This window comes from Patella vulgata, chromosome 7 (assembly GCF_932274485.2).
Source record: "Patella vulgata chromosome 7, xgPatVulg1.2, whole genome shotgun sequence".
In the NCBI taxonomy this organism is placed as follows: Eukaryota; Metazoa; Mollusca; class Gastropoda; family Patellidae; genus Patella; species Patella vulgata.
In genome coordinates this window covers 65,691,764-65,719,563 of record NC_065885.2, presented here as the reverse complement: position 1 = coordinate 65,719,563, position 27,800 = coordinate 65,691,764, and the positions used below count along the sequence as shown (strand labels likewise).

The 27,800-nt window shown below is 37.4% G+C and overlaps 1 protein-coding gene across 4 annotated transcripts; it reads left to right on the top strand.

Annotated features, from left to right (window-relative positions):
* The first annotated feature begins 4,836 nt into the window (after positions 1 to 4,836).
* On the top strand, positions 4,837 to 27,800 carry LOC126826752 (proton myo-inositol cotransporter). Of its 4 annotated transcripts, none has more exons than XM_050555833.2 (10): positions 4,837 to 4,905; positions 8,588 to 9,221; positions 15,160 to 15,316; positions 17,693 to 17,904; positions 18,926 to 19,037; positions 22,706 to 22,869; positions 23,280 to 23,394; positions 25,215 to 25,456; positions 26,744 to 26,896; positions 27,421 to 27,800. In XM_050555833.2, exons 2-10 carry the CDS (start codon positions 8,702 to 8,704, stop codon positions 27,585 to 27,587), a joined length of 1,842 nt encoding a protein of 613 aa, XP_050411790.1. In that variant the 5' UTR covers positions 4,837 to 4,905; positions 8,588 to 8,701; the 3' UTR covers positions 27,588 to 27,800. The 4 variants fall into 4 exon arrangements, with proteins under 4 accessions (XP_050411790.1, XP_050411789.1, XP_050411791.1 ...); XM_050555832.2 differs by having other exon boundaries at positions 4,872 to 5,010; XM_050555834.1 differs by having other exon boundaries at positions 4,872 to 5,010; positions 27,326 to 27,441.

Genomic DNA, 27,800 nt, shown 5'->3' with positions numbered 1-27,800 from the left:
GTTAAGTCAAATGCATATTACCCTTGGATCGTTCAATACCACATTCTTTAAAATAACTAAGCTACTACATTACGAATGGCAATTCTCCAATAAAACAGCTGGTTTAAACGTTAGGCAATTTAATGAAATATATCTATCGTCTGTAGAACTAGGCCTTGAGAAAACTGGGATTTCTAGTAATGTTTCCGTGTGTGTAATGGTAAATAGTAAAGCATGCTCAGATACAAATATTAATCAGTGCCATACTTACCATAATCTTGAATTGCCACCACCACATCAATCCACGAATCTATGTTCCGGTAAAGTGATTGGCAATTATTTACTGGCTATCGTGGTATTAATAAAATTTATCGCATGAGAATAAACGTCCACTAAATTGGGTGCAGCTCTAGACGAGACGCCGGGGCAATAATCTCGAGATTAGAATTTCTGTATTCCAATCCCGATGTGAACATTAAAAAAAGGCCACGACAACTGGAATATAATCCGGGAAAATTGGGCCTCCCTTCCATTGCAAACATTACCACAGATAACAAAATTACTAGATGCTAATGTCCAAATTACCAAATACTTGTGTTAACTATACTTTTATCGTCAACTTCGTTCCTAATAATTCTTGTGTGTGTATAATAATACAAAATTTATTTTTTCTGCAAATTAATGTTAAAATTAATTATATTTATTTTCACATCTTGTAAAGAGAATGATTCCTAGGCCCCAACCTAGGCATTCTCTCTCTCAAATTTAATAAATATTTGTTTGCTGGGAAATAAACATGGCGACATTTCACACGACCTTTGCTTTCAGGCCGTAGAATATTGGTTGGACAAAATCCCGAATGTACACTGTTATAAGGATTGGGTCGAATCGACCCAAAAAATATGGGTTGACCCAAAAATATTGGGTAGGCCTACAGACATTTTGGGGTCAAAGCGACCCAAATTTATTGGGTCCGTCATGTCTGTACCCAATAGTTTTGGGTCAAATAATTCGCTTGTGCGTAGGTGTCTTTAGCAGTGGGAGGAAACCGGAGGACACGGTGAAAACTCACTAGGATGGAGAGACGACTTTAGGACATGGCAGCTTCCTCTCGGTGGGTTTAAAGCCTATATAAAGGTGATCTGACTATGGTAGGCTCGGTGATAATCACTTGGAACACTGGATGACTGGTGCTGGTAGGTCATCCTCAGATGACTGGTGCTGGTAGGTCATCCTCAGATGGCTGGTGCTGGTAGGACACCCTCAAATGACTGGTGCTTGTAGGTCACCCTCAGATGACTGGTGTTAGTACGTCACACTCAGATGACTGGTGCTGGTAGGTCATCCTCAGATGAGTGGTGCTGGTAGGTCACCCTCAGATGACTGGTGCTGGTAGGTCACCCTCAGATGACTGGTGCTGGTAGGTCACCCGCAAATGACTGGTCCTGGTAGGTCACCCTCCGATGACTGGTGTTCTAGTAGGTCATCCTCAGATGACTGGTGCTGGTAAGTCATCCGGGGGTTGGATGGCTGAATGATTAGTGTGCGCGCGCTGTATCATAAAGTCTGTCATTAAGTCGACTGGCGTGGTTTCGAATCCCCGGTTGTACGTGACAAGGAGTAGGGTCGCCTGTCCAACTTCGTGGGTTTTCTCCGGGTCCTCCGGTTTCCTCCCACTGCTAAAGACCCCTACGCGCAAGCGAATTATTGAAATAAAATTAAACCATATGTTAGTCCCGAAATGACCTAGTTTGTGTCGAATGGACGTTAAACCCCATTTCTCTCTCTCTCACTTTGGTAAGTCATCCTCAGATGACTGGTGCTTGTAGGTCACTCTCAGATGACTGGTGTTAGTACGTCACACTCAGATGACTGGTGCTGGTAGGTCATCCTCAGATGAGTGGTGCTGGTAGGTCACCCTCAGATGACTGGTGTTCTAGTAGGTCATCCTCAGATGACTGGTGCTGGTAGGTCACCCGCAAATGACTGGTCCTGGTAGGTCACCCTCCGATGACTGGTGTTCTAGTAGGTCATCCTCAGATGACTGGTGCTGGTAAGTCATCCGGGGGTTGGATGGCTGAATGGTTAGTGTGCGCGCGCTGTATCATAAAGTCTGTCATTGAGTCGACTGGCGTGGTTTCGAATCCCCGGTTGTACGTGACAAGGAGTAGGGTCGCCTGTCCAACTTCGTGGGTTTTCTCCGGGTCCTCCGGTTTCCTCCCACTGCTAAAGACCCCTACGCGCAAGCGAATTATTGAAATAAAATTAAACCATATGTTAGTCCCGAAATGACCTAGTTTGTGTCGAATGGACGTTAAACCCCTTTTCTCTCTCTCTCACTTTGGTAAGTCATCCTCAGATGACTGGTGCTTGTAGGTCACCCTCAGATGACTGGTGTTAGTACGTCACACTCAGATGACTGGTGCTGGTAGGTCATCCTCAGATGAGTGGTGCTGGTAGGTCACCCTCAGATGACTGGTGTTCTAGTAGGTCATCCTCAGATGACTGGTGCTGGTAGGTCATCCCCATGCCCACTGCGCCCCGCTCTCCCTTGTATACGATCATATACCATTAACTTAACATTCAACTTCAACAGAAAGAAAAACAACAAATGAACACTTTAATTTGATAAATTCTGAGAACTCCAAGAAAACTGCGAAGACGTGTAGCATGAAGCGCACCAAATACTATGCTAGTAATATGAACTTTCCGGGACTCCCTCCCTCCCCCCACACAAAAACAAACAGCCCCCCCCCCCAACACACACAAAAACAGATAAACCTGTTCCAATGGGGGTAAGTCTGCTCTTTTAATTTTAAAACACATGCTAGTGAACCCAATGAGCATTTTTCAAAGTGGATAGTCATCATTCGGTAGGTTTCGTATATTTTCATTTCTTTTCGGTTTATTTGGGTAAGCGCTAAATGATAAGGTCAGCTTCAGTTTTCGTCTTAAGTCACGAGATGTAAACAGGGCTAGCGCTAATATCAACCTTAAAGTAGTCAGAAAATTTCCTTTTTATCTGTACAGATAATTAAATATAGAAATTTTCTGAATTCAATTCCCACCCGTAACCCAATATCATCCAAAATCTTCGACATTGAAAACACGAACTTTTGTGCAATTTAAATCAGCATTGGTGTGGTGATCTTACCTGGAAAAGATAGGCTTCTGATATCCAATATTTCAGACAAAATAAACATTTTACCATTGGTACACGAATCGTGTACCATAATGCGTTTCAGTGCGATTTGTAACAAGGTGCTCAAAGAATGAGGCTAGACATCCACATGTCATATCAAACGGTAATGCCATATTCTTATTTGTAGAGCATGCACAATAAATACTATCGATGTTGACTGGAATAACCAGACGCTAGAAACTGACTTTCGGTTGAGACTTCTGGCGTATATCGCCGAACATAACTGATGACAATTCACAGTAAAACAGAAACGATTGAATGTAAAACAGTTTATATAAATTCCTATTATATTATAATATGAGTTGCGACGCATTTGTGCCAATATCTAGCTCCAAAATATTACCGATTTAGCTCCTTTAACCCTAATCCTGGACATAGCCCCAATGCTTATGTTAGGCGCAATCTTCACCCCTCGCGCAGATTGCAATCTGCGCTGACATCCTGCGCAGATTGCACTCCGCGCGCGCAGATTGGACCCCGCGCTTATGAAGCTGGCGCGCAGATTGCCAACTTTGCGCTGATTACCCCACGATGTTTTTAGAGATATTGTAGTGTGTCAGACGCAACTATATATTATATTATATATGACCTGCCTCCTGTGGTCTTTGTAGTGAAATAATTTTCAAAATCACTGCATAATTAGCGTGTGTGCTTAGAAAATAAGATTTTTAATTCTAGTCAGCAGTATCTCATAATCGGTGCTGACCACGTGACCGAATGTCAAAAATATTTGCTGTATTTAGTGTAATAATAGTTTGACCGATCGTAGTTACTTTAGTAACGAAGTCTTAGAGACCCGTATGTAGGTTCACAACTCGACCATAAAACTGACGGTCACAAAATTCATTAAAATGTAATCATTAAAATGACTAATACTAACGCACTGATCCATAGTGAATACCGAGTAAGATTAGGCGGATTATCATCGCGGTAATCCATTAGTCCGGACAAAGTTCACTTCGCGCGCGCAGATTACTCATCGGAAATTAGACGGAGATTCGCGCATGCGCGGGAGTAATCTGTCCGAGGAGGGTAATCTGCGCTCAACACTTACACTAACCCTAACATAAAATCTCTCCAACAATCACGTGCCCTAACCTTATTTACGTCTCAGCGATCTTGACAAAAATAGAGCTGGCCTTAACAAATAGATTTAACCGTTTGGACACAGATCACCAAATATTCCTACGCCGTCACCCACGAAACAAAAGCCAAAGCTATTTTTAGTCTTCCTCTCCCTTTTCCTTTTTCCCCCTTTTGCATGGCGATTTTTGTTGACTTTTTGGTGTAGAATCGAGGAAAAGGGTTTGAAAATACATTTTCTGCCAGGTTTTGGTGAATATTCATAATTTTGATGCGAAAGGATACAGGAGTTGAGAGGTTGGTTAGGTTGAAATGTAGGGCCTGAAATTGCATGTTTACTTGTCTCTACTTCCAGCTTGTGTATCTCAAGTTTTTCATGAAGAACCTCATACGTGCTTTTGGGCTAGTGGTTGCCACATGTTGCTCCATCTGTGGTAGAAAGCGTTCTACCCAACGAAAATTTGGGAAAAAGTTAGAGCCGGTCTAAGATACGAGAATTAACATTGGAGTCAATGGGGAAATCTTTAGTGATCTGTGTCCGTTTGTTTGCGAAAATCGATCAGGGGAGAACACTCTAGTGGTAAGGAATATGAAAGACTGGGAGATAAAAGCTTATTGATGTTTGCGTCACCAGTTCTATGGTAATTTAGAAATTAACTGTCCAGTCAGACAAGTTCTCTTACATAGCTCACAATTTGTGAACGATACCCAAAATTGACTTCAGAAAGATCTCTACTGCTGTCATTGTAAGAAGATTGCTGCCAACTTGCTTCTACTAGTTCTAGTATAGTAGTAGTAGTAGTAGTAGTAGCCTACTTCTAGCCATGCCCATTACAGTGAATAATAATAATTAATAATCCAATATAGTATAAAGGCCAGGGTTACAAAATTAAAATTCTTGTAAATGGTGAAAATGTTATCAAATATAGTTAATGATTAATGAGTAGAACGAAGCTGGTTGTTGTCAAATTTAAAACCTTCATAATTAAGTTTCTCAGCAAGTGATGCAGAAAAATGTTAAATAATTTCTTTGTTTTCCCAAATTGTTTTTAATTTTAGTAGCTAAGAACTCAATATCATCCTAAGTCTTTGACATTGAAAACAGAAATCATTTGTCAATTTAAAGGAGCTAAATCGCTAATATTTCGGATCTAGATATTGACAAGAAATGGGTCACAACGCATATCATAATGTAATCTGAATGTATATAAACTGATTTACATTAAATTGTTTCTGTTTTTAATCTTACCAGGGAAAAGATGGGCTTCTGATATCCAATATTTAAGACAAAAAAATCATCTTACCAATTTTAACCGAATCGTGTACCATAATGCTTTTCAGCGCCATTTGTAACAACGGACTCGAAGAAAGTGGCTAGACATATTCCACACGTCATGCCAAATGGTGACGTCATATTCTTATCTGGAGAGCATGCGTAATAAATAGCTTACTATCGGTATAGACAGGAATACATTAGAGGTTGCCATTCGATTGAGAGAGAAAGAGAGAAATGGGGTTTAACGTCCACTCGACACAAACTAGGTCATTTCGGGACTAACATATGGTTCATTTTTTATTTCAATAATTTGCTTGCGCGTAGGGGTCTTTAGCAGTGGGAGGAAATCGGAGGACCCGGAGAAAACCCACAAGGTTGGACAGGCGACCCTACTCCTTGTCACGTACAACCGGGGATTCGAAACTTCGCCAGTCGACTCAATGACAGACTTTATGATACAGCGCACGCATGCTAACCATTCAGCCATCCAACCCCCCGCCATTCGATTGAAACTTCTGGCATATTTAGACGAATATAACTGATTTAAAATCAGAGTATAAACGGAAACGATTGAACGTAAATCAGTTTATATACATTCATATTACATTATTATATGCATTGCGACCCATTTGTGTCAATTTCTAGGCCCCAGATATTAGCGATTTAACTCCTTTAATTTAGAGCTAAATTGTATGAGTATTAGATAAATTACCTATTACTTTTGTTTAAAAAAAATAACAAAAAAGTGTTAGAATTATTTAATTGACGTCACACATGTGTGACGTCATAGATTAGACGCGTAATCTCGCTTCTTTGTACGAGATTTAATACAGGGGAAATAACTCCATGTTGACATGCACAATGCCTGTTTTGCCCAATGCATCCGGTTCCAGTATGAATTTTTTTTAACCAACAGTCTGTGACAGTGTCATTGGCATGAAGCTTTAGAGCCCCATTTTATATTAATAAGTGAATAAATGAACTGTCATGATCGACCAAGTCTACATTGTGCTTGGTAACGATAATTAGCGATAATTGTAATATAAAATGATCGTGTTTATAATAGTAAGTGCAGGAGGACCCCATTACACACAAAACAAAACCAATCAGATAAACCCACGAAAACGACAAACCACACAGAAATAACCAACAAATATTAAATCAAATATTTAAAAATCTCCGCTCAACAGCAGTACAACAGACTTATGTTAAAGTAAAGCAGGGATTTTTTAATCCTCATAAATCATAAAGTTTTTGTTTATCAATTATACTGTTTAAACTTACATTAACTACTTGGTAGGATTTTATATCACATTTCTTGAGCCTAGCTTATGTCGCCCTACGACGTGATAAAACTGACAGCGATTAACTGCAACTGACAGCTTATATTGCTACGACTGAATTTATCCAGGACTGGACGCAAAAACGAGCAACCAGTTGATCATAGTCGTAATAGCGCTCATGTTGTCCGGCGTCAGTTGATGAATCAGAGCCACAACTGATCACATGACTGACATGTGATAACCCTCATTCCACTTGTCCCCTGTGGTTGTTACCGCCCCCCGGGTACCACGTGATTAAATAACCGAATCTTATAGGCTACGTCAACGAAGTGTTGACTTAAGCCACTCGTAGGTGCGCTCATGTCGCTTGCGACTAGGGATAACTAGTTGTCTGCAGTCGTAGGAGTAGAACATGTGCAACTCAAGAGATGACTGGAGATGACTGGACAGTGACTGGTTGACGTCCGACTTACACCATTCGTAAGAGCGCTCAAGTTGCCCTCATAGTCATGACAGATCAGTTCCACTTGATCGTAAACCAGTTGCCGATTTTGAGTCGCGGTCAGTTTTACCACGTTGTAGGGCTACATAAGTTAGGCTTTAGGAATAATTTCTCTGATACTCTCAGGAATCAGAACACTCTCTATATGATGATAAATACCATTTCTTCTGGGAATACCAGTCTGTGACATGTTTACAGCATTATTTAATCGAACCTGACCCTGAAAATATAACAATAATATGTTCATTAATGGGAGATAACCGGCAAATTGTAAACTGCATGAACTCAATACTTATCGTATATATCCTATTGCTTTGGCACCTTTATATACACAATGGTGGTGACGTTACAGGATTTATAAATTTATTTCTGTACAATAATAGATTATTAAAATCGAAAAGGAGTTTTAAATTTATACAATTTAAGAATTATTGATATGAACATAAAAATGATTGGAGACTTAGCTACTTTAAAGATACATTATGTAAGATTTAAATAAAGAGCTAGCCATTCTTGCTATAATAGTTCGAAAATAGATAATGTAAAATGAGTAATTTGAAAATTTCATTCAAATTACTCTATTGCGAGCAAATTAAGTTTCGCTCCTCCATTTTCAGCTTAAATCAAAATATGGCTGAACTGTTCTAATCTATTTAATATCGGAGAAATCCGATTGCCATCGAGAGTTGATTATGGCCTGGATAAGTTAAATAATGTCTAATTGATAATTTAGATAACATTTCAGGCCTAAAGAAAGACCTGCAATAGGCAGATTTTTTAGCTCTTGCATAATGTATGTTTAACATAAAAATGATCAGAAAAAATTATATACAATACTGTAAATTAAATTATGGATTTATCACTGAGCCACTGATAATCAATCTGATTCAAACACAGATCTTATTTCGATTCATTTTTTTATATTTCAAAATTTTGTTTTACTCGTCTTTACTACACAAGGATCTGGAAGAGTTGATATGCATTGACCTTATAGAGTCAAAAGCCGCTCGTATGACCTCTGAAGCGACCTATCACTACAACCGGTCAGATCTTCATGTAGTGTAGGCCATCAAAAGTATAAAAAACGAAACGAAATATAGATCTGTATTTTAATCTGATTGCACTGACACGACTGACCAATATAACTGTAAAGATCTCTCAAGCACTGATTTAAATCAGCTGTGATCCCTTTAATCTGTCATGTAAAAATGAAATTATGAAAGTAAATTGTCTAAAAAAAATTATTCATTTTTATTTTTCAGTTAAACCTACTTCCCCCCTTTAAGATGATATACACTATCATTGAATGACAAGGTTCAAAGGTCATTCTGAATGACAGGGTCAAAGGTGAATGGAGGTGATTAATTCAACTGTGAATGGAGCTGTCAAGTAGAGAGGAATATGATCGTCTCATAGCAACCCAAACATCCGACCCAGAAGAAATGGAGAGCTCAGATTATCAGTATAGCATATTGAAGGAGCCGGGCGAGAACATGGACGCCGCGGATAAAACCGTTAACTGTAAGTCAGAAGAGAAGATTAGTGTGAACAAAACAGGCAAACTGACGTCCTCATCTTTTGTGTGGATATTGGCATTCTTTTCGGCCATTGGTGGATTTTTATTTGGATATGATACTGGCGTTATTTCCGGTGCCATGTTGTTATTGAGAAAGCGTTTTGAATTATCGTCGTTATGGCAGGAGATTATTGTGAGCATAGCGATAGCTGGAGCCTTTATTGGTGCTCTTTTCGGTGGATTTTTAAATGATAAATTTGGGCGTAAAGCTACCACAGTTTTAGCGAGTTTAGTATTTGCGGTGGGTGCAGTTATTCTTGGAGCCGCTCAGAATGTGGAGATGTTGGTATCTGGTCGGGCTGTTCTAGGACTAGGAATAGGTAATTGAATAAGCTATTAAAATGGGTTCGTCTGTCTGTCTGTCTGTCCGTCTGTCTGTCTGTCACACTTTTTGGGACACAATAACTCTCCTTCTAATTGACCTAGAATGTTCAAACTTGGTGTAGGTGTTTATTAGGTCAATGCCTTGATGGAGTTCGAAGATGAGCATTTTCTGCTTAGGGTAAGCAGAGATAAGCAATTTGATTGGTTGATCCTTTGGGACACGATAACTTTAGTTCTAATTAAGTGAGAGTGATGAAACTTGGTCTATAGTTTCATTACATCAATACCTTGACTAAGTTCGATAATGAGCATTTTCTGCTCAGGGTAAGCAGAGCGATAAGCAATTTGATTGGCCGAGACTTTGGAACACAATAACTCTCCTTCTAATTGAGCTAAAATGTTCAAACTTGGTGTAGGTGTTTATTAGGTCAATGCCTTGATAGAGTGTGAAGATGAGCATTTTCTGCTTATGGTAAGTAGAGATAAGCAATTTGATTGGTTGATGCTTTGGGACACGATAACTTTAGTTCTAATTAAGTGAGAGTGATGAAACTTGGTGTATAGTTTCATTACATCAATACCTTGACTAAGTTCGATGATGAGAATTGTCTGCTTAGGCTAAGGAGCAATAAGCATTTTGATTGGTCAAGACTTTGGAACATAACAACTCTGCTTCTAATTGAGCTAGAATTTTTAAACTTGATGTAGATGTTTGTCTTGACTGAGTTCAATGATTAACATATAACTTTGATTCTATCTGATAGAGAGTGGTGAGACTTAGTGTATAGTTGATAATCAGTTTGATTGCTCGATACTTTTGAAAAAAATAGATGTGCGATTAATTAACATGTGTCATCTATTTATTTGGGGAACTCGGCGTGGGACATTAGCCTCACTGTTGGCTTGTTATTATTATTATGGGTTGTTCTAGAAAATGAAATGGGGTTTGACATCCTACTTTTCGGCATTGACTGGGCGTATGCCATACAGTGTGCTGTGAGGGGAATATTGCCCAGACAGCGGCACATTGATATACACTTAAATCGAATTCCAACTGTCAACGGTTGTTTTACTTGCACGCCAAGGTTTTTCATATCATCTGAATGAAATTTTGCCCGGACGCTGGCGAAATGACATACTCTAAAATTGAATTCCAACTATCAACGGTTGGTTTACTTGCATGCCAAATTTTTTTGTGTCATCTGAATGACTATACATTGTCCCTTGCCTCTGCCCTGCATCACTGACAAGGAGGAACCCTGTCGGAAAACCCTGATGAATTTTCTCTATCCAAACAGGGATCAAATACAGGGTTAGTTTCTTACTCACTGAGCCAGAAGTACATGTAGGTAATTGATTAAGTTCTTGATATGGATAAGAGAGAGATTGGATTTAACGTCCACTCAACACAAACTTGGTCATTTCAAGACTAACATATAGTTCATTATATTTCAATGATTCGCTTGCATGTAGGGGTCTTTAGCAGTGGGAGGAAACCAAAGAACCCAGAGAAAACCCACAAGGTTGGACAGGTGCCCCTACTCCTTGTCACGTACAACCAGAGAATCGAAACCATGCCAGTTGACTGAATGACAGACCTTATGATACAACTCCAACCCATCAAAATTAATTAGAACCCCAACCCCCCGAATTAATTAGCCCGCCCCCACCCTGAATTGAAGACATTGATTAATTATGTTATTAGCACATTAATGTTTGGTAAAAGGGCCAATGGAGTTATGTCTAAATATCTCAAGGTCAGTATATATCTCACTGTACCCTTTTATCTTAGTTATTATATAATCAACCTTAAAGTGAGAGACAGAGAGGGTTTAACATCCACTCGGCACAAACTAGGTCATCTCGGGACTAACATATGGTTTAATTTTATTTCAACAATTTGCTTGCACGTCGGGAGTGTAACTATTTTATCGTTAAACTATTAAATGCGGATGGCCCAGAAAGTTGATTGTGGGCTTGTCATGTTAATAAATGTCTTATTAATAATTTATATAATGTTTGAGGCTACAATAAAGACATGCAATAGGCAGATTTAGCTCTTACAGCGTTTGGTAAATATTCCCTTATTGTTAGTTCATTTTTCATTTTGAGTGCAGATTTTCCGGCGTGGTTTCCCCTTGTCAGTGATGCAGGACGAAGGGCCTGACAAGGACAGCTGTCTAGTCATTCGGATGAGACGAAAAACCGAGGTCCCGTGTACACATTGGCGTACACGTAAAAGATCCCTTGACAGTTGGAATTCGATATAAGAGTAGGCCGTAGTGCCGCTGTCCGAGCAAAATTTCTCTCATAGCACACTGTATGGCGTATGCCCGTCTTCATTAGCCCAGTTCGGAGCAAAACAGTAGGACGTTAAACCCCATTTCATTTCATTTCATTTTTCATTTTGAGTGAAATCTGTTTCCCTAAAAGGCCTGGGACTGTAGCTCAATGAACTCTTACGGCTAGCTCCCGGATTCATTCACTTGATCAGATATGTACGTTTGTTGGTTGTGGTATCTGTTTATTGTGTCCTGTCCATAGGTTTGTCTTGTGTAATTGTTTTTGTGAAATGAAATGAAATGAAATGGAGTTTAACGTCCTACAGTTCTGCTCCTAACCTGGGCTAATGAGGGAAATTTTGCCCGGGCAGCGGCGCAACGGCCTACTCTTATATCGAATTCCAACTGCCAAGGGATCTTTTACGTGCATGCCAATGTGTACACTGGACCTCGGTTTTTCGTCCCATCCGAACGACTAGACAGCTGTCCTTGTCAGGCCCTCCATCCTGCATCACTCACAAGGGGAAACCACGCCGGAAAATCTGAATGAAGTTTCTCGGCCAATGCAGGGATCGAAAATTGTTTTTGTGTGTGGTGCAGTCGCCCTGCACTTACTAATAATGCATCTTTAAAGCGATAATTTCATATTTTTAAGTTATATTTTTAAGTTATATTTTTAAGTTATATTTTTAAAATGTATTAAAATAAAGCCTTAAAATAGATGGTATCTATAAACAGTCCTACCTTGTTAAAGAATAATCCTATTAATCCTATAATTCACTATTGCCAGTTGAGAAATTGGCAAAAATATCATTTTCAACTTCAAATTCAAATGAAATGAGATGAAATGGGGTTTAACATCCTACTGTTCTGCTCCAAACTGGGCTAAAATGAAGACGGGAATTTCAAATTCAAACGTTTGAAGATAGCTATTGATAGGAGGTAATTGTGTTATTATTTTCGGGGTGAATGATTTTTAAGTGTGAGAATGATACCTATGATCGTATAATAGTGAGTTGACAACCTATTGAGCAAAAGACATAGAAATAATTATATTTTGACTTTCTTAGAAAATATGAAATTCTCGCTTTAACATGTTGACACCTAAAACAAGATGTAGGTCACTTTTTCAAAGATACATTATGGGAGATTAGGTAAAGAGCTGCCAGTTATCACTATAATAGTTAAAAACTAGATAATGTAAAGGGAATTTGCTGAAAATATCAGTCAAATTGATCCACTATGAACCGAGAATTTAGCGATTGAATTTTAGGCCTACCCTCTATCATCATTACTAAATTTGGTACTATAAAAAACAAAGTCTCGATTATCGATTCTTGTGTTTATTCATCATGAGTGTTGAACAGCAGATCAGATTCTAACCAATTAAAATCGGACACATAAGATGGCATTGAGAGTTGATTAAGTTAATTAATGTCTAATTAATAATTGAGATAACGTTCAGGCCTAAAGAAAAAGAAAGACCTGCAATAGGCAGATTTAGCTCTTGCATCATGTACATGTATGTTTAAGAATTAGGTAGCTGTATTTTAAATATATTTCACCTTGATTGAATAGATTCACGAATTCCGTAACACAAAATAAAACAAAATTAGGTCATTGTTTCAAATATTTCACCTTGATTGAATAGATTCATGATAACACTTAACCTGTACGATAAAACAAATTGTATTAAAAATATATTTACCTGTATCAAATAGACATTATTGTTATCTTAGATACCACTATTGTTTACATTACAACCAGACATGTCAACCCCCAGGTATGAAAAAACGAGACAAGCATTGAAAAAAACTGGAGAATCCAGGAGATTTTTTTTTTCATCAAATAACTTCATTTAGTTTATATTGATCATAGGCTAATGCTCAAAGTCTTTAGCACTTTTTACACTGTGCACTCGTTTTTGCTGCGTACAACAAATGGAAATTCTTTTTGGGTTTCGAGTTGATAATTTGAATGAATGACAGAAATATTTTTGTTGAAATATTTTGTGAAATGCTACCCAAAGGACTTTAATACGGTACTCCAAATAAGTGTTTTCTCAGTCATATCTGAGTGACTTTATGGTGTAGTTATATGTTTTACATGCCCACATGGAAATATGGTCGTATATTGCCGTCGCTTCCATCTGTACATACACTGTACATCGATCTGTATGTTCATTGTCCACAATTTCTTGTGAACACTCTATAGACTACATTTATCATCTGATTGTTTTGATATATGTTGTTTACATCAGTCAGATGAAGAATCCTATTTGATTTCAATAATTTCTGTTAATTCTTCTATAGGTATGGATATTGTTTCACTTTGTTGAGTGCTCGAATGACAAAAATTATCATCCGATCTGTATTAAATTTATATGCATCATTTAAACCAGTGAAACGAAGAAGCCTTTTGAATTTCAACAATTTTCAATAATTATTCTAGAGTTATGGCCCTTGTTTCTCTTGTGAACCTTGTGAATGATCGAATGACGCAAGTTATCATCCTCTATGTATGACATTTATATGCATTATTTGAATTAGTGAAACGCAGAAGCCTAATGAATTTCAGCAATTTCTTTCAATTACTTCTAGAGTTATAGCCCTTGATTTACTTTGATGAACCTTGTGAACACTTAAAAGCCATCAGTTATCATCCGATCTGTATGAAATTTATATGCATTATTTAAATCCGTAAATAAGTATAAAGTCTGTTGAATTTCAACAATTTCTGTAAATTACATTGAAACCATGCCAGTTGACTTAATGACAGACCTTATGACCTAAAGCACACATATTAGCCCAATCGTCCATCCAACCCTCCCCTATACCATCAGAACAACTAGACAATATGTCAGGGCCTCACGTTGACAGTCAGAAATGAGACTGTTAATGAGTGTTACATGTATTTTTTGTTACTGAACCAAATGAAATGGGGTAGCCTATAGCGTCCTGCTTTTATTTAAGTGAAATTCTTTCAACTCTAGTCATATAAGTATGGGTTGTACATGACAAGGAGTAGGGTTGCCTGTGCAACCTCATGGGTTTTCTCCGGGTCCTCCGGTTTCCTCCCACTGCTAAAGACCCCAACGCGCAAGCGAATTATGGCTATAAAATTGAACCATATAATAGTCCCAAAATAACCTAGTTTGTGTCGAGTGGATGTTAAACCCCATTTCTCTCTCTCTCATATAAGTATGTGTATGCGTGATACAGGCACCGGACGGCCGATAACAAATATTGAACGCAATTAACGTTGCATATTTCACTTCAGCGGTTTTAAAAATCATGTAAAATATTTTTGCCACGTTGTTTCACATTGGCTATGAACGAATCATGTAATAATACATGTAGTCTTCCATTTTGAAACTGAAAAACTGCTGATTAAGTTTTGAATCTGCTAGTCAATTTTGCGAAAAGGGCTAATTTTGTCTCGACAGAACTATGCTCTCATTGATTCCCAGCCTGTTGGTGACAAGAAGTAGGGTCGCCTATCCAACCTCGAGGGTTTTCTCCGGGTCCTCCAGTTTCTTGTATCAGAATTATTGTCATTTCGGTGTTCCCCCACTCCTGAAGACGCCAGTATGCGCCTTTCTCTGTTTTTGTTTATTGTTTACAGTGTTAATTTTTGTGTGGTATATTTTTAGGGTTGGCTTCTATGACAGTACCAGTGTATATAGCAGAGTGTGCCCCATGTCATATCCGAGGTAAAATGGTGACGTTAAATGTATTGTTTATAACAGGAGGTCAGTTTATAGCCAGCGTTATAGATGGTGCCTTTAGTTATATGGACGATGGGTGGAGGTAGGTCAAGGTCAACACAAAGACAGAAATGAGGTTTAAGTCCACTCGTCTTCGATATGGTTCAGATTTTAATTTCAATAATTCAATGGCACATAGGTTTCTTTAGCTGTTGGAGGAAATCTGAGGAACAAAAGAAAAGAAACAAAGCTGGACAGGCAACTCTAATCGTTGTCACGTACAAGCAGGTTATTGACCCCCTCCCCTCCCCCTCCGACTCAATAGCAGACCTTGTGACCTAACATGCACATGTTAAACCATTTGAACGCCACCCTCCACCCAATCAGAAAAAGAATTTCGAAAATGAAATGGGGTTCCACAACTTTCCTTTCTTGAGTTAATGATCCCTTGTCGGTTGGAATTCGATATAAGAGCAGACCGTATCACTGCTGTCCGTGCAAAATTTCACACAGACAGATCTTGAATAGCCCAGTTGGAGCAGAACAGTAGGACGTTAAAAGTTCATTTCATTTCATTTGCATTTGGAGCAAAACTGTAGGATGTTGAACTTCATATCATTTCATTGTATTAAACATATTATTATACGCCCACATTTTCATGTGGACGTATTATGCCGTCGCCCCTGTCAGAAGTCATAATTTTTATCCGATTTAAAAAAACATTCTATTATGTCACCGTTACACCCTAAGGATGACTGGAATCGAATTTCGTGAAAATCGGCCCAAAATTGACCGACAAAATGGCCGCCATTTGTTCCCAAATAGCGTAAGAATATGGTATATCAAGGTTGTGGACCCTATAGGGGTCACAATTTTTATCCGATTTTGTTGAAACTTGAAATGTAAGTTTATAACCCAAAGATCTCGGTTCCTGTCGATATTCGTGCATATCGGACCGTAACTTCCTGAATTATGGCCCCTGATTGTACGAAAAATCACATTTTTAGCTTGTGGACCCTATAGAAGTCATAATTTTTATCCGATTTAAAAAAACGTTCTATTATGTCACCGTTACACCCTGAGGATGACCGAGTTCGAATTTCGTCAAAATCGGCCCAAAATTGACAGACAAAATGGCCGTCGTTCGTTCACAAATAGCGTAAGAATATGGTATATCAAGGTTGTGGACCCTATAGGGGTCACAATTTTTATCCGATTTTGTTGAAACTTGAAATGTAAGTTTATAACCCAAAGATCTCGGTTCCTTTCAATATTCGTGCATATCGGACCGTAACTTCCTGAATTATGGCCCCTGATTGTACGAAAAATCACGTTTTTAGCTTGTGGACCCTATAGAAGTCATAATTTTTATCCGATTTAAAAAACCATTCTATTATATCACCGTTACACCCTAAGGATGACTGAGTTCGAATTTCGTGAAAATCGGCCAAAAATTGGCCCTTGAATTATGGCCCTTGATTGTAGGAAAAATCACTTTCTTGTTAGCTTGTTCTCTATCCATCTCTCGAAAATGTGGGCGTATCCTGCCTGGCAGCCGCTGGTACATTATGCAAGAGCAAAATCTGCTTATTACAAGTCTTTCTTTAGGCCTGAAATGTTATCTAAATTATCAATTAGACATTAATTAACTTATTCAGACCATAATAAACTCTCGATGTCAAGGCTAGCCTTCGATGTTGGCTGGATTAGATTCCTATATGCCGCTAACGGCCGTTGATAATTAAATAAAAAAAAGTGGATAATCGAGACTATGCTGTTTATATTAATGATTTTAGTAATGATGACCAAGACTATGCAAAAATTTCACCCGCTTCTTTCTCGGCTCATAGTGGATCAATTTGACTGAAATTTTCAGCAAATTGCCTTTACACTATCTAGTTTTTAACTATTATAGCGAGAACCGCCATCTCTTTATCTTGTCTCCCATAATGTATCTTTAATTAACCACACCCTTACACCATTGGAGTTATTAAGAGGCTGTTGTGTAATCTTTCATTGGTTAACCATGTTTGTCAGTCAGTCAGCTTTCAAAATAAATTGCGGGGTCACAGTGGCTAAGTGGGTAAGATGCTGGCTCGCTAGCTTGGAGATCAGGTGTTCGATCCCTGCATTGGCCGAGAAAGTTCATCCAGATTTTCCGGTGTGGTTCCCCCCTGTCAGTGATGCAGGTTGGAGGGCCTGACAAGGACAGCTGTCTAGTCATTGGGATGGGTCGAAAAACCAAGGTCCCGTGTACACATTGGCGTGCACGTAAAAGATCCCTTGACAGTAGGTCATAGTGCCGCTGTCGAGGCAAAATTTCCCCCATAGCACACCGTATGGCGTAACCCCGTCTTCATTAGCCCAGTTCAGAGTAGGACGTTAAACCCCATTCATTTCATTTTTTCAAAATAAATTTATTTTTTTTACTCCTGAATGTCAGCATTTAATATTGAATTGTTTTTTTTTATTTTTTCAGGTATATGTTAGGACTTGCCGCGATCCCGGCATTGATACAGTGTATAGGTTTTATATTTTTACCTGAGAGCCCTCGATGGTTGGTCAGCAAAAATAAAGAAGTGGATGCCCGTGACGTTTTAATAGCCATCCGCAATACGAGAAATATTGACCAAGAATTAGACGATATTAAAACTATCTGTGAAGAAGAACGGAGGGCCAAGGCAATTTCTGGTAAAATCAGTTTATTGTGTTATCTTAGTGCTATTATGCTTTGTTTTCATAACATTTTGTGAATGTGGTTTTATTTACAAGACCGTGTGTTTATAAGCTCTATCTGTTATATACTGCTTGTTTAATGTATAGTTTCCCCCTAATCATTTTTCTTTTTCAATATCAGGGTGGTTTTAAGGTTCATGTACAACTATATCCTTGTCATCACAAGGTGCTTTTCAGGTCTTTGATGTTAAATATGTCTGTTAATTGGTTGAACTCTTCTAATGATTAGTAATAAGAATGGTTTCGCATTGTACATATATATAGACCCTCAAGTTTACTAAATGTCATTGTGCTTCATAACGATAAGAGAATACTTATCGAAACGTCGTGCTTGTGTATAATAAACCAGTGATTGTTGTCCCATATAACTGTATAGTTTTGTTATGTTTCCAATTGCTAAATGCCACTAAAGGATTATAAAATCACAACCATTTATAATTTCCTGGATAAATTATGGTAATATCAGGAGAGGAATAACGATTTCGGTCTCTGGATCGTTTTTTTTTAGATTTTTAAGGTGAACTTTTTGAGATTGTTTGACGAGGTATTAAGAAATTCAGAATAATTCCCTGATAAGGATGTGAAAAACAAATAATTCTCAGATACGAACACATCACTTAAAAAGAGAGAGAGAGTTATAAATGGGGTTTATCATCCACTAGACATAAACTATAGGTAATTTCGGGACTAACACATGGTTCAATTTTATTTTAATAATTCGCTTGTGCGTAGGGGTCTTTAGCTGAGGGAGGAAACCAAACGACCTAGAGAAAACCTGAGAGGTTGGGCAAGAGACCCTACTCCTTGTCATGTACAACCAGGGAATCGAAACCACGCCAGTTGACTCAATGACAAACCTTATGATCCAGTGCCTACTTGCTAACCATTTGGTCATCCAACCCACTTTGAATAAAATGATTCAACTTTAACTTCTGTTCATTTTCATGTAGTGTTATTCTGTTTCTGTGTTTTTCAGGGGGAGGTCTGACAATTATTAGAATGTTAAAAAATTCCAATATGAGGAAAGCATTAGTGGTTGGGTGTGGTCTTCAGCTCTTCCAACAACTAAGTGGTATCAATACGGTCATGTAAGTTCAACAAATTAAATCTTGTGTATTATTCGGATTCAAAAAGATATCTGCCGAAATAATCCTGATGGGAATATGATTTTCTTAATCCTTTATCTGTTAAAGTTACAATTTCATATTTTTAAGGTATATTTTTAAAATTTATTAGAATAAAGCCTTAAAATAGATGGTATCTATAAACAGTCCTACCTTGTTAAAGAATAATCCTATTAATCCTATAATTCACTATTGCCAGTTAAGAAATTGGCAAAAATATCATTTTCAACTTCAAATTCAAATGTTTGAAGATAGCTATTCCATGAGGGGAATACGAAAACAAGGGAGGTAATTGTGTTATTATTTCCTGTGTCAATGATTTTTAAGTGTGGGAAATAATGCCTATGATCCATGGATGTCATTAGAAGCCGGCAACCGGCAAATTTCGCCGTTTACATTAGGCCAATTTCCGGCTACTTTTCAGCTAAAAAAGATCAGCAATTTAATTTTAATAAAATAATTTGGCATTATATTAATTGAAACTAATTTAATTCCCTAACGCAAAGCACACAGACGTATCAACTAACCAGTTTTTTCCGTGATACTCAAAGATGTACGACCTTTCTCCCCATCTCCCGCACGGAAGGCTATTTCTCACGGTAAATGTTCATAATTATGCCAATGCTAGTTTTACTTTCAAAAAGGGAGGTAACCCCCTTACTTCCGTTTTATAAATCAACCTCATGATTCTTATAAGTATATTGTAATCAATAGGTACATGAGCGTACCTAATAAAATAGAGACCTGTACTACCTGTACAAGGTCCTTTCCCTTACTGTCATTTTTCCTCATATCTAGTAGTAAACGTCTATACGATTTTGACAGTTCTCCCATGAACAGAAAACGTTTCACGCTACGTGACTTGAGCGTGAAATCGAAAGCCATTGGCATTGAGTGATCGACTGAAATTTAGCTGACTTTCAATCTGAGATTTTAGATTACTTTTTCGTTTAAATATATTACTACCGGTTGTATTATAATGCTTTGATATCGATCTCAATATACGAAAATAGTCGGACTCAAAAGTTATAGAAATATAAACTCTATTACTGTTTATGTGGGAGGCACTCGGATGTCACGTTTCCAGGGATTTCCATTCACGCGATTACACCCATAATTAGAAAACGGGATTTATCGGTTTTGCAGACTAAAATTTGCTAATTCCGAATAAATGCAGCCTGTCTTTTATCTGGTATCATGAAGATTAAAAATAGTGTATATATTTTTCAAATTGTTACGATTTTATAAGTTTTAGCAAAGCCTAAACTAATATTCACAGATTTCAGTTTTAAAATTTGTAGACGTGCAATTCTATAATAAGGCTTATCTTAAGACCATACTCAGATATGACTGAAAAGCACTTATTTCGATTATTAATGGTTTTTTTGGATAGATTTTTTATGTATATTTTCACAAAATGTTTTAAAAAAACCTTTCTGTCATTTAAAATATTGACCCGAAATGCACTTAACGCCATAACACACTCCCCACCCTTCGGTTTGCCTGCAGATTCAGGCCTGAGGCCCTAAACATTTGCTGCCCCTTACTTTAGCAAAATTTCCTGTTACTTGAAAAGTTAGTGACGTCCCTGCTATGATCGTACAATAGTGAGTTGATAACCTATTGAGTAATAGACATACAAATAATTATGTTTTGACTTTTTTAGAAAATATGAAATTCTCTCTGTTAAAGATACATTGCTAATATAACATACATTTGTCTTGTAATTTATTTGTGTGTGGTGCAGTCCTTAATTCATCTTTAACATGTTGACACCTAAAACAAGACGTAGGTCACTTTTTTAAAGGGGATTTATGGGAGTTCTCACTATAATAGTTAAAAACTAAGGGAATATGCTGAAGATATCAGTCAAATTGCTTCACTCTAAGCCGCGAAAACCTTATTTTGAAATCTTTGTAGCCTCCATTGTCAATTTTAGCACTGTCACTCACTGTCAAAATAATTAACAAAGTCTTGATTATCCATTTTCGAGTTTAATCATCAACAGACGTTGAACAGCAGATCGGATACTAATCCAATGAAAATCGGACAGATAAGATGGTATTGAGAGTTCATTAGGTTCCGGTTCTTTTCATGTTAATAAAAGTCTAATTAATAATTTGGATAACATTTCAGGCCTAAAGAAAGTCCTGCAATAGTCAGATTTAGCACTTACATAATGTATGTTTAAATTTACTTTGAGAATGAACAGACATGTGTTTTAAAGTGACAATACCACTCTCACTGATAAACATAATAACATTAATTTGCATAATGTATGTTTAACTCTTTCTATTCCATTGCTTACTAGTCCATGGTACATGCTTAGTTAGCTGCCTAATTAATGAAAATCTGATTTTGCTAATGGCTAGTATTAAACATACATTATGCAAGAGCTAAATCTGCCTATTTCAGGTCTTTCTTTAGGCCCGAAATGTTATCTAAATTATTAATTAGACATTAATTAACCTATCCAGGCCATAATCAACTCTAGATGGCAGCGCTAGCCTGCGATCTTTAGTGAATTGTAAGCCGATGATTTACTGCATAACTTTCCTTCTCGATTAAATGATTAAATGGATAATCGAGACTATGCTGTTTATCGTACTGACTTTAGTAATGATGATCGAGGCTAGGCGGAAATTTCAATCGCCTAGTTCTTGGTTCATAGTGGATCAATTTGAATGAAATTTTCAGCAAATTGCTTTTACATTTTCTAGTTTTTAACTATTATTTATAGTGAGAACTACCAACTTGTTACCGAATCTCCCATAATGCATCTTTAATCAATAAACAAAGAGGTAGAAATAGGGTTGAACCTTCACCAGACACAAACTACGTGATTTCAGGTCGAACATATTTCAATAATTTGCTTGTGCATAGGGGTCTTTAGTAGCAGGAGGAAAACCCACGAGATTATTGGACAGACGACCCTACTCCTTCTCACGTACAACCTGGAAATCGAAACCACATTAGTTGACTCAATGACAGACCTTATGATATAACAACGCACACAAGCTAACCATTCAACCATCCAACCTCCGGAGGAAACTGGAGGACCCGGACAAAACCCAAGAGGTTGGACTACATGCTACCATACTCGTTGTCACGTACAACCTGGCAATCAAAGCCATGCCACCTGACTCGTTGACAGACCTTGTGACCTAAAGTGCCCCATCTTATTTATGTCATTTAATTGAAAAACAAACAAATGCTCGTAGTCTCCGTAGTTCAAATGACATCTATCGTCTCAAGCCAAGATCTGCTAGAATGGTTACATATGGTGAAAGATCCTTTTTATTTTTTACCCCAAACCTGTGGAATAATTTAAAACCATCTGGTTCTGATACTGATATTCGTTCCTGCCCCTCGGTACAATCTTTTAAATGTGCTCTTAAAACTTACTTATTCAAAAAAGCTTTTACTTAGATATATATTATTGTATTATATTGCATCTTTTTGTAGTCTTTTAGTTGTTTTTATTTTTTATTTTACTGGTATATGATTGTACTCATTGTTTTGTAAAGCGCTTCTGAACACCGTTGGTGAAACTAGCGCTATATAAATGTTTAATAATAATAATAATAATAATAATAAATAAATATGAAGGAATGTATAAATGTGTTTTTCAGGTATTACAGTGCATCTATAATTAAAATGGCGGGCATATCAAATGAACACGAGGCTATCTGGTTGTCAGCGGTTACATCTAGTATAAATTTTATCTTTACGTTAGTGGGTGTTTGGGCTGTGGATAGATTTGGTAGAAGACCACTCATTCTTACAAGTTTGTTAGGTAAATATTTTCTACTCTATCTGTAACTTCAGTGAATTAAACTGAAAGTATTTGAAATGCTTCTTTTTTGATTTTCCTTTTGTACGAAATGTAATATTTTCTGGTGATATAGATTAAGCTAAAACATTGATGAAAACTAGCTGAGCAGCCAGTTGTGTTTCTGTAAATTGACAATAGTCATTTGGCAGGGTAATATCTAGAATTAAAAGTAAACTGTCTAGAGGGGATTATTTTTTACACTAAGTTATATTGTTCATATTTTAGCGGTTAAATTTTTTATATTGTAGGGTTGAAGGCATGGTCTTGTTAATATTTAACGGGTTATATTGTTTATATTTTAGGGGTTATATTGTTTATATTTTAGGGGTTAAGTTGTTTGTATTTTAGGGTTTAAATTGTTTATATTTTAGGGGTTATAATCAGCTGTATTGTATTAGCTGTTGGATTTCAACTAGCAGCCATTAATTCACCACATGTCAGTCAATATGAAATGATTGGAGATAACTCTTCATGCACTCGATACAGGTGAGGTTATGATTGGAGATAACTCTTCATGTATTCGGTACAGGTGAGTTTATGATTGGAGATAACTCTTCATGCACTCGATACAGGTGAGTTTATGATTGGAGATAACTCTTCATGTACTCGATACAGGTGAGTTTATGATTGGAGATAACTCTTCATGTACTCGATACAGGTGAGTTTATGATTGGAGATAACTCTTCATGTACTAGATACAGGTGAGTTTATGGTCAATCCACTACAACTTGGGTATCATATAGTTGTGTTATTTTAGCAGGAGTTTCGGTATTCCTTGTCAGCCCCTCCGTCCTGCATCACCGGCGTGGTTCTCCCTTGTCAGTGATGCAGGACAGAGGGGCTGACAAGGAAAGCTGTCTAGTCGTTCGGATGGGACGAAAAACCGAGGTCCCGTGTACACATTGGCGTGCACGTAAAAGATCCCTTGGCAGTTGGAATTCGATATAAGAGTAGGCCGTAGTGCCGCTGTCCGTTCAAAATTTCCCTCATAGCACACTGTATGGCGTATGCCTGTCTTCATTAGCCCAGGTTAGGAGCAGAACAGTAGGACGTTAAACCCCATTTCATTTCATTTCATTTCTGTATTTAATGTTTAATTTCAAACTATTGTTAAAAAACCATTCAAATCTGTTGAGAATGATAGAAAACCATTGGGTTTCTACTGTTGTGTAGTTTAAAGGGTCTGTCTAGATTAGATAATGAGTGTTGGTTTATAACTGTTTAGTTTCTAGAGAAGTGTTGAGTGATTAATTAGTCTGTTAGTCTGTTAACAAGACAGAAAATTTTGCTTAGATAACTGCTGTTCTGCTTTACTTACTTATCTTTGAATTCCAGTCGACTTTGGGATCTTTTCTGTTTAACAGAGGTCGAGTGGATACTGCCCTCAGTAATTTTGAGATTAACATACATTTTGAATTTCTACAGTGCAATATATACAAGGCAGGAAATTTTGCTCAGACAGCAGCGTATAGGCTGGGGGTTTGATGGCCGAATGGTTAGCACGTGCATGCTGTATCATAAGGTCTGTCATTGAGTCAACTGGCATGGTTTCGATTCCCCAGTTGTATGTGACAAGGAGTAGGGCCGCCTGTCCAACTTCGTGGGTTTTCTCCGGGTCCTCCGGTTCCCTCCCACTGCTAAAGACCGCTATGCGCAAGCGAATTATTGAAATAAAAATAAAAGATATGTTAGTCCCGAAATGACCTAGTTTGTGTCGAGTGGACGTTAAACCCCATTTCTCCCTCTCTCTCTCTCTCTCGCCATGGGATCTTTCATGTGCACTGCCACAATTTGTACACATGACCCTGTACTTCCATTCGATCCATACTGCTAATCCTACTTCCATGACCAGTGAGATCCAGTCTGCTCACACCACATCAGGATTCATGACCTGACCAGTGAGACCCTGTCTCTTAAAATGGCAAAATGTCCCTCATAGCACACTGAATGACAAAAGTCTGTCTTCATTAGCCCAGTCTGTGTAGAAAAGTAGTACGTTAAACCCCATTTCATTTCATTTTGATGATGATTATTGTAATTTGATTTTGACTATGATTATCATAATTTGACTATGGTTATTGTAATTTGACTATGGTTATTTTAATTTAACTATGGTTATTGTAATTTGGTAATTTGATGATTATTTTAATTTGATTGTGGATGTTGTAATTTGATTGTGGATATTGTAATTTGATTTATATTATTGAAATTGGATTATGATTATTGTAATTTGATTTATATTGTTGTAATTTGATTATTGTTATTGTAATTTGATTATTGTTATTGTAATTGGATTATGATTGTAGTTATTGTGAGAACTGTATAGAAGATACAAGTTGTGGTTTTTGTTTTACGGAATCTGGTGAAGGACGTACAAACGGATCCTGTTTATCAACAAGATCAACAGATAACACACATTCCATCTACGGGCGATGTAATAACACAGATTTACCCGGTGATTTGGTCTGGGCGTATGAATACTGTCCTACATCTTACTCGTGGATCATACTTCTAGGTCTAGTGTTATATTTGATGTGTTTTGCCCCAGGTAAGAATTAAAGTTTGTTGTGATATAAGAGCATAACGGGATCAACAGTAGATCCATATATATATAGAGAGAGAGAGAGTATGGTCAACTGTTCTTTTATATTCCCACATGTATATTGTCGTTGCCCCTATTCCGTCCTTCCACAATTGGGGGGTTGGATGGCTCTATGGTTAGCGTGCGCGCGCTGTATCATAAAGTCTGTCATTGAGTCGACTGGTGTGGTTTCGAGTGCCCGGTTGTACGTAACAAGGAGTAGGGTCACCTGTCCAACCTCGTGGGTTTTCTCCGGGTCCTCCGGTTTCCTCCCACTGCTAAAGACCCCTACGAGCAAGCGAATTATTGAAATAAAATTAAAATATATGTTAGTCCCGAAATGACCTAGTTTGTGTTGAGTGGACGTTAAACCCCATTTCTCTCTCTCCATCCACAATTTGTTTGTGGACACTGCAGTTCACAATTTTCATCCGATTTTGACGAAAGTTGAAATATAGGTATATCTCCCAAGGATCTTGGTTCCTTTCGCTATTGGCATTTATTGGACCGTAACATCATGGATTATGACCCCTGATTGTATGAAAAATCTTAGAGGTCACAATTTTTATCCGATTTTGAAGAAACTTGAAATGTAAGTTTACAACACAAAGGTCTCAGAGCCTTTCTATATCCGTGCATATCGACAACAGCTTCCTGGATTATGGCCCCTGATTGTGCGAAAAATCTTGTTTTTGGCTTATGGTGTTTCTGGAGGTTACAATTTTATCCAATTTAAAACAAAACATTCGAATATATCACTATTACACCATAAGGATGGTTGAGTTTGAATTTCTTGAAAATCGGACTGAATCTGCTCGACAAAATTGACGCAAATAGTGTTAAAGCACACGTATGTAATATCAAGGTCACAATTTTGATCTGATTTTGATGAAACTTAAAATATAGTTTTAAGTCTGCATATCAGACCATAACTTCCTGGATTATCGCCCCTGATTGTTTGAAAAAATTTAGAGGTCACAAATTGTATCCAGTTTTAAAAATCGTTTACATATATCACTGTTACACCCTAATGAGTTTGAATTTCATGAAAATCTGACTAAAACTGACAGACAAAATGGTTGCTCCTTATGCGCAAACAGTGTAAAAGTATGCAATACCAGAGTTGTGGACCCTCTAAAGGTAACAATTTTTATCTGTTTTTGAGGAAACTTAAAAGGGTTAACTGGGGAAGTCAATATTTACATGTACCTGGTGTTAAAGGGTTAACGTAATACATGTAATTATTTTGTTTAGGTATGGGACCAATGCCATGGACGTATAATTCTGAAATATATCCATTATGGGCACGAAGTACAGGCAATTCTTTTTCGTCCGCAACGAACTGGCTCAGTAATTTACTAGTTTCCATGACATTCCTAACATTAACAGAAACACTAACCAAATATGGTAAGTAATTTTTATATACATCAGTCCATTGTCTGTTTGATGTAGTCTATTTATAGCAATTTCTAAAGTATGCTGAAGCTATTTGAATCATTTAGCTTATCTGTTAGAAAGTAGATTAGAACCTATATTGAATAGAAGACTTGATCTCGCTTTAACTCAGTACATCTTATCAAGACCTTCACATAATACCTGCATATTTTGGCACTAATTTCGATTGGGTACTGACCCGGCTTGAGAGCCTATCTAGTAGGGTACTGACCTCGACCAGACTGTCTCAGGTTTTAATGCCAGCATCCTCCAAGAATAATCTTCCAGATTTTGCAATCCTGGTGATTGTGTAGTAATATGTATTTTATTTACAGGTACATATTGGTATATTGTATATTTGGTATATTGTATATTTTTAGATACATATTGGTATATTTACAGGTACATAATGGTTACATGCTGGTATATTTACAGGTACATAATGGTTACATGTTGGATTGTTTACAGGTACATATTGGTATATTGTATATTTACAGGTACATATTGGTTATTTGTTGGTATTTGTTTAGTGGCTCTGGTCTTCTTTACCTGTGTTTTACCTGAAACTAAGGGGAGACAACTAGAAGATGTGGAAACATTGTTTCAAGAACCTTGGTGTAAATGTTGTTCAAATAAAAGTCGTGTGGATTACGTGGCAAGATAACAAACAATATTCGTGATTCGGTAACCGAAAACAACATGCTCAAATATACATAATACAATTATACATAATGCAAATATACACAAATGCAATTATACATAATGCAAATATACATAAATGCAATTATACATCCAATAACACACTATTTATGGACAACGATTACTATGGTTTATTTCACTGCGACGTTTCAACAAGATTTCACAAATCGTTATATGC

Excerpts from the sequence above, each read along its gene's own strand:
- LOC126826752 (XM_050555833.2), top strand. The coding sequence starts at position 8,702 with ATGGAGCTGTCAAGTAGAGAGGAATATGATCGTCTCATAGCAACCCAA. Across the intron at positions 15,317-17,692 it reads TATATGGACGATGGGTGGAG|GTATATGTTAGGACTTGCCG; the intron begins GTAGGTCAAGGT and ends TTATTTTTTCAG. Across the intron at positions 17,905-18,925 it reads GAGGGCCAAGGCAATTTCTG|GGGGAGGTCTGACAATTATT; the intron begins GTAAAATCAGTT and ends TGTGTTTTTCAG.